We start from the raw sequence: 8298 nt of genomic DNA, 5'->3' as shown, positions 1-8298 counted from the left end.
CCTTAAAAATAATTAAATTAAAAAGAATAGAATGTGAAATGTCCTCCTTGAAATAATGAACACATCTTTAATAAACAGTTTTCCATCCACATCGGGCACTGGACAAACAAGGATACTTTGAAGGCATGATAAATAAAAGGCTGGGTGATTGTTGCTGACCACAGTTAAATTCTAACCAGTTGCAGCATCTGATAAGGAATTTTTAATGGAGAAATACCTCCTTTATGCCATCATCTTTTAGAAATCATCACACTCTAAACACATCTCAAAGACAAATATAAATGAGACCGATCCTTGCATTAGTTAGAAATTCTTGTTTCTTACTATATTTTCTCTACAATTCAGATCAGGCCTCAGCAGAATAACGTAGCATTTGGGGAAAAAGATACAAGCCAAGAGAGCAGCTCCAGAGGCCAAAATGGAGAAAATCTCCACGGCCACCATGGACTTCCCTTTGGTGCTCAGGTAGGTGGGGAGGAAGGAGATCCAAACACTGCAAAAGACCAGCATGCTAAAAGTAATGAACTTGGCTTCGTTGAAACTATCAGGCAATTTCCTAGCTAGAAATGCCACTGTGAAACTGACAAGGGCCAAAAGTCCTAGGTAAGAGAGGACACCGTAAAACATTAGAGCTGAGCCTTGTTTACATTCCAAGACGATTTCTCCAAACAAGGAGTGAAAGTCACAGCTGGGAAACGGAGGAGAGGTTATCAGCCAAGTTGCACAAAGTACTGCTTGGACCAGAGGACAGGCTATGACAATGGAGTTGGTCAGTGGTTTTCCTAAGAGATTCCTTGTCTTGTTCCCTGGCTTGGTGGCCATGAAGGCCAGAACCACCATGACAGTTTTTGCCAACACAGAAGAAACTGCAAGGGCAAAGAGAATGGCAAAGGCAGGTTGTTGTAAGAGGCAGGTGATCTTCCCTGGTTGACCAATGAAGAGGAAGGAGCAAAGGAAGCAGAGCAGGAGGGAAACCAGGATGATGTAGGTGAGATCTCGGTTGTTGGCCTTGACAATCGGTGTGTCATGATGTTTATAGAAAATCACCAGGACTGCAGAAGTGATCACAGAAAGGAAAAAAGGAAGAAAAACTAAAATGTATCCCAGGGTGTCTTGATAGGCAAGGAAGTGGATCTTCTTGGCAATGCAGTGGTCCTTTTCCTTGTTGGGAAATTGGTCTTCTGGGCAGGGTTCACAGCGAGCTGAATCTGAAATCAAAAGTCTTTGTCTAAGGATTTCTTGAACAACTACCATGCACATTATCCCTCCTGCATAAATGATATGAGTATAGCCTTTCTGCTGTTGACCTACCTACAAAGGGAGTAATGAAATAATCCCCTGTGCTATTTATGGGGCATCAAAAAGAGCAAATCATCCTTCATTTATGATGATTCTGGGGATAGATAAGCCAGAGACAAGGATTTATTCAGTTCCAGCTATCTATTTACTGTGCACTTCCATGAGTAATGTGGCTTTCAGTCTGGGATTCCTGCCTGTTTTTCCGCCATTTTATAATCGAACACAAAGAAGAACAGCAGATCAGTTATCCAGAAATGTTGCTGTTTTGTTTTGAGTACATTATTCCTGCCTTAACATATCTGAGTCTCCCAGAGAGCAACACAGAGTTGCAGTTTGTCAACAGAAAAAAAAGCCCTGAAGCTTGTGAATGAGATTTCACACAACCAGAGCTGCAAAACAACTTAGTTTACGTAGGTAAAACCTGGCTAGAAAGAATATGCACATAAAAGCCTACGAAAAAGAAAAAGACACATTATACCTTTACAGGGGGAATATCTGAGAAGTGGGTGTGGCTCACCGACGAAGCCTTATAAGGCAGAAATAGCTATCTGAGTCTCCCAGAGAGCAACACAGAGTTGCAGTTTGTCAACAGAAAAAAAGCCCTGAAGCTTGTGAATGAGATTTCACACAACCAGAGCTGCAAAACAACTTAGTTTACGTAGGTAAAACCTGGCTAGAAAGAATATGCACATAAAAGCCTACGAAAAAGAAAAAGACACATTATACCTTTACAGGGGGAATATCTGAGAAGTGGGTGTGGCTCACCGACGAAGCCTTATAAGGCAGAAATAGCTATCTGAGTCTCCCAGAGAGCAACACAGAGTTGCAGTTTGTCAACAGAAAAAAAGCCCTGAAGCTTGTGAATGAGATTTCACACAACCAGAGCTGCAAAACAACTTAGTTTACGTAGGTAAAACCTGGCTAGAAAGAATATGCACATAAAAGCCTACGAAAAAGAAAAAGACACATTATACCTTTACAGGGGGAATATCTGAGAAGTGGGTGTGGCTCACCGACGAAGCCTTATAAGGCAGAAATAGCTATCTGAGTCTCCCAGAGAGCAACACAGAGTTGCAGTTTGTCAACAGAAAAAAAGCCCTGAAGCTTGTGAATGAGATTTCACACAACCAGAGCTGCAAAACAACTTAGTTTACGTAGGTAAAACCTGGCTAGAAAGAATATGCACATAAAAGCCTACGAAAAAGAAAAAGACACATTATACCTTTACAGGGGGAATATCTGAGAAGTGGGTGTGGCTCACCGACGAAGCCTTATAAGGCAGAAATAGCTATCTGAGTCTCCCAGAGAGCAACACAGAGTTGCAGTTTGTCAACAGAAAAAAAGCCCTGAAGCTTGTGAATGAGATTTCACACAACCAGAGCTGCAAAACAACTTAGTTTACGTAGGTAAAACCTGGCTAGAAAGAATATGCACATAAAAGCCTACGAAAAAGAAAAAGACATATATATATATATATATATATATATATATATATATATATATATATATATATATATATATATGTGTGTGTGTGTGTGTGTGTGTGTGTGTGTGTGTGTGTGTGTGTGTGTGTGTGTGTGTGTGTCTTTTTTCCTTTTTCGTAGGCTTTTATGTGCATATTCTTTCTAGCCAGGTTTTACCTACGTAAACTAGGTTGTTCTGCAGCCCTGGTTCTGTGAAATCTCATTCACAAGTTTCTGGGCCTTTTTTTTTTTTTTTTTTTTTTGCTGACAAACTGCAACTCTGTGTTGCTCTCTGGGACTCCAGAGAATCTCCCAGAGAGCAACACAGAGTTGCAGTTTGTCAGCAAAAAAAAAAAAAAAAAAGGCCCAGAAACTTGTGAATGAGATTTCACAGAACCAGGGCTGCAGAACAACCTAGTTTACGTAGGTAAAACCTGGCTAGAAAGAATATGCATATATATATATATGTTTTCTCAGGTTTTCGCGGGTGTTTGTATGTAGGTCTTTGGTTATTCGGGTTTTCTCCCACGTAAAATTGGAAGTGTCTTGGCGACGTTTCGACGAAGTCTCATTCGTCATCTTCAGGCTGGTGTTCTCGGCTTCATGCTTCCAGGAGCAAGGAAGCACGAAGCCGAGAACACCAGCCTGAAGATGATGAATGAGACTTCATCGAAACGTCGCCAAGACACTTCCAATTTTACGTGGGAGAAGACCCGAATAACCAAAGACCTACATATATATATATATATATATATATATATATATATATATATATATATATATATATGCTATAATATTGGAGAAGAGAAGAGAAGAGAAGAGAAGAGAAGAGAAGAGAAGAGAAGAGAAGAGAAGAGAAGAGAAGAGAAGAGAAGAGAAGTTAAAAAATTGAACTCTCAAAGTGAAGACATGACATTGAAAAGTTATTTTTTAAAGATTATATATACTGGAATTTGATCTGGAAATTGTTTATATTTTATGACTATCAAATTTTATGAGTATTCATTCACCCAGCTATTGGATTTACAATCTAAAATAATTAAAATTGGATTATCAGCACTATGCAGAGAGGCAATACCAATCTGAATCATGATCACCATCTGCTGCTAAGAGGAGAACTGTGCATCTATGGGAATTTTTATCTTTGTTGGATTATAAGGCGTTAGTTCAAACTTACTTTAAACTTCAAAATACAAAACTTTTGAAGAAATAAAAGTGATTGGAAGGGAGGTGGATAACCCCAGGATGTTTTTTAAAAAATTGGACTGACTGTAAAATGGAAATAAGTGGATATAATGATATGGAGCTGACATACCAAGACATGAAGGATTTTACAAAAGAACAACATAAGGAGTTGAAGCTTCATGCACAGAAGCCTTTTGATGACTTCGGGGTCAGTGGGCAGAGCCTCCCACCGGTTTTACTAACAGTTCTATAGAACCGGTGTGAACCGGGAGCAACCCACTACTGGTAGTAACATAATGAATATAAGAAATGAATGATTGGAGATAATATATATATATTTAAAAAATGTGATTATTAACAAAAAACTAGAGAAAGATCATGATTGATATATTGTAATATTGAATAATGAAAAAAGGAAAATCTTTGATTATTAGAATGATAGGGGTAAGGGGAAAAAGAGGGCTAAAATAGAAGTAGAAATATGAGGGGGGAAATAGTAAAAACAGATATTAAGATGATATGAAGTATGATAGAATTATGAGAAGGTTTAGAGTTGAAAGATGACAGTAGAAACTATATGTTAGTAAAATTAAAAATAAAAATGGGCTGTAATTATTAAGAATAATATTGTTATGATTATTTATATTGAAATGTATGAAACCCAGGAATCAAACTATTCACAAAATGAGATGTATAAAACCCTCCCCTTCTCTGGGGGAGGGTTTCTTGCCGTCCGCCTTGAAAGAGGCGGTGGTGAGGCCTCTTCTCAAGAAGCCTTCTCTGGACCCGGCTGTTTTGGCAAATTACCGTCCTGTCTCCAACCTTCGCTTTATTGTGAAGGTTGTTGAGAGTGTGGTTGCGCAACAGCTCCCGCAGTACCTGAATGAAGCTGTCTATCTAGATCTGTGCCAGTCCGGCTTCAGGCCTGGGTACAGCGCGGAAACGTTATTGTTCACGTTGGTTGATGATGTCTGGAGGGCTCAGGACAGGGGTTGCTCCTCTTTTCTGGTCCTATTAGACCTCTCAGCGGCTTTTGATACCATCGACCATGGTATCATGCTGCACTGGCTGGAGGGATTGTGGGTGGGAGGCACTGTCTTGTGGTGGTTCTCCTCCTATCTCTCCGACCGGTCGCAGTCTGTGTTGGCAGGGGGGCAGAGGTCGACCTCGAGATGCCTTGTTTCTGAGGTGCCGCAAGGGTCGGTCCTCTCGCCACTCCTGTTCAACATTTATGTGAAGCCGCTGGGTGAGATCATCCGTGGATTTGGGGTGCGGTGTCATCTGTATGCTGATGATACTCAGCTGTACAACTCCATCCCAAACCACCCCAATGATGCCCTTGAAGTGATGTCCCAGTGTGTGGAGGCCGTGCGGGTCTGGATGGGGAGGAACAGGCTTCGACTCAACCCTTCCAAGACCGAGTGGCTGTGGATGCCGGCATCCCGATATAGCCAGCTGGTGCCATCGCTGGCTATTGGGGGCGAGTCATTGAAACCCACAGAGGGGGCTCGCAACTTGAGCGTCCTCCTGGATACACGGCTGTCTTTAGAAGAGCATATGACGGTCGTGGCCAAGGGGGCTTTTTATCAGGTTCTCCTGATATGCCAGTTACGTCCCTTTCTGGATCGGGACTCCTTATGCACAGTCACTCACGCTCTCGTCACTTCCCGCCTGGACTACTGTAACACTCTCTACATGGGGCTCCCCTTGAGGAGCATCCGGAGGCTCCAACTGGTGCAGAATGCGGCCGCGCGGGTGATTACGGGAGCAACATGGTGCTCCCATATAACACCTCTCCTGCGCAAGCTGCACTGGCTCCTGGTGGTCTTCCGGGTGCACTTCAAGGTGTTGGTTCTCACCTTTAAAGCGCTCCATGGCTTAGGGCCAGGTTATTTACGAGACCACCTTCTGCTACCGATAACCTCCCAACGGCCAATACGCTCTCACAGAGAGGGCCTCCTCAGGGTGCCATTGGTCAAGCAATGTCGGCTGGTGGCCCCCAGGGGGAAAGCCTTCTTTGTGGGGGCACCCGCCCTCTGAAATGAGCTTCCTCCCGGAATACGATTGATCCCGGATCTCCGCACTTTCCGTAAGGCCCTGAAGACATTTTTATTTCAGCAAGCCGGCCTAGCCTAATTAGGTTTTTTATGGGTTAGTTTTAATTGTATAGCTTTGGGGTTTTAAATTGGGGGCCGATTGATTTAATTTATTATAGCTATCTTAACTTTAATATTGTATGTATTTTAATTTTGGCTGTTCACCACCCTCAGTCCCTAGGGGGAGAAGGGCGGTATATAAATTCAAATATAAATAAATAAATATAAAAAACTTTTAAAAAATCTGTTCATTCCTCCCTTTCTGCCCTATCGAATAGACATAAATAGATGGAATTCCTCTTTCTCTGGCAGGTCTATTTCCTCAGAGGTTGATGGAGACGCTGGAAGAAGCAGGCACTAAATGACCAAATTAAACCTTGGACTGCATTCCCCACTTCCTCAGGAAAAGATTGAAAGGAGGTTTCGCAAGTGGAGGTGAAAGTAGAAGCAGAAATGAAAGTTGGGGATGGATAAATTGTGCCCTCAAACTATCCTTGCTGAGTATCGAGAAAGGTGGCCTCTGTGGCCAGGGCAGTTTAGATCAATAGAAAGTTTCTTTTGAAAAGTATCAGTGCATGTCAATTTTATCAAAAATGGTCACAATAACAAAAATATACTGATTTTATGAATTTCTTCCTTGATTCTGGAAGATTTAAATTTGAAGTATGGTCTACCTGTCTGATTAGAAATGGTCCCTTCTGGACAAGGGTCACATTGGTAGCAGCAAACCTGCTTTCCCTCTGGAACTCTTCTCCTCCCTCCTGCATGGCACCTCTTCCTTCCACACCTGGCAATGGGGATCGTCTGAAAGATAAGTATTTGTAATTACTTAAGGAATGAACCTGCTGTATTCATTCTTTTCCCCATTCCTATTTCTATGTTCAGATTCTCTTCTAAGGAGATACATTGGCATGGTCTATCAGAAATATGGAACAGCTCCTGAGGGATTCAGGCCACTGGCATTCCTGAGACCTCAATAGATGCTGGAGATTGGAACTGGGGTTCCATCATGAGGAGGAAGGCTTGTGACTCAACTGCAGCATTTCTAAAAGAAAGAACCATGAGGATACAACTGAATTCCATGGAAATCACTGTTGCTTGCTGTAATTGCATCCTGCATTTCAAGCAGATGTTGATCCCAAGGCTAACCCTTTGTGGAATGACACAAATCAGACCTCAAAGGTGTTACACGTAAAGCAGGTTATTCACCAAATAATTGCCATAGTTTGTGACTCAATTTATTATTTTTCAAGTTAGGAAGATGTTCTGCATCTCAGGAAGAGAATGAATCTTTCCCTGAACTTACAGCCTTTCCTTGCAGCTCACCTTTGTGGCCCAGACAATTCCATCAGATTTAATGGTGAAATCGTGGCCTGGGGGAGCTTCAGGATTTACTTGCCCAAACTTCATGGGGACAAAAGATTGATTGGGGAGGAAAACCCAGTTGAGAAGATCATAAGGAGCAGATCCCAGTCCATCTTCTGAGAAGGAGACCTCATCTCCAGCACTGTTGTTGAACTGCACATTCCTCAAATAAGGAAGAATCTGAAAAAAAGGAGATCTTCAGAAATAGGAGTATTGGGGCTAGAGCTACAAATGGAACATCATTGTTCCATTTCTTGGTGGCGATCTGACGAATTGAGTGTATTTTATTTTGAAAGTAAATTTTCCCTTTATCACTGGGCATGGTTTCCAACTCCAATTTCACTAAAATACAAGATTTTTAGTTCCACAATCTAAATTTAATTTTAGGATTTTCCTCTTGTGATACTTTGCTACCTTCATTTTGAAACAGTTCCAAAGTCTTGTTGACTAATAAATGAATGTTTGAAGTGAATACATTATTTCTATCAGAACCATGGAAAATTCATGGTTCTGATTTTCTCTAGCTCATTCTCAAAGGCAGCAGAATACAGGAACCGGTTTTGATCTACTGGGCCACGTGGAAGGAAGCATCTGACCTGGTTGGTCACTTCACTATTCAGAGAGGTCCAACATTTTAGCCTTTGATGCAGAAAATTCTGATGAATTTCAGATCAGGAACCCATTAGGACCACTTTGAATCTTGCTCTGTGCTGTGGTTGTCATAGAAACAGAATCCTATTATTGGAAGGGACATTGGAGGTCTTCTAATCCAACCACCTGCTCAAGCAACAGACCCTCTACAGTTTTAGACATGTGGCCATCCTGTCTCTTCTTAAATGGCTCCAGCAATGGGGCACCTATGATTTGTAAAGGTAAACCCTTCCTTAAGA

At 41.7% G+C, this 8298-nt stretch overlaps 1 protein-coding gene across 1 annotated transcript; it reads right to left on the bottom strand.

Moving 5' to 3' along the window:
- Positions 1-351: 351 nt before the first annotated feature.
- LOC139312960 (vomeronasal type-2 receptor 26-like) lies at positions 352-7453 on the bottom strand (the record flags this gene model as incomplete). The annotated part of the gene is made up of 3 exons (XM_070938201.1): positions 7370-7453; positions 6718-6847; positions 352-1208 (listed from the first exon to the last, which is right to left on the bottom strand). Coding segments are annotated over exons 1-3 (1071 nt in total), but the record flags the coding sequence as incomplete, so codon positions are not given.
- Positions 7454-8298: the final 845 nt, after the last annotated feature.

Source organism: Pituophis catenifer, unplaced genomic scaffold, assembly GCF_029215685.1.
Source record: "Pituophis catenifer annectens isolate HBS135680 unplaced genomic scaffold, rPitCat1.0.hap2 SCAF_1, whole genome shotgun sequence".
Classification (NCBI taxonomy): domain Eukaryota; kingdom Metazoa; phylum Chordata; class Lepidosauria; order Squamata; family Colubridae; genus Pituophis; species Pituophis catenifer.
Note: the sequence above shows the minus strand (reverse complement) of the source record. Positions and strands in the feature narration are given on the sequence as shown.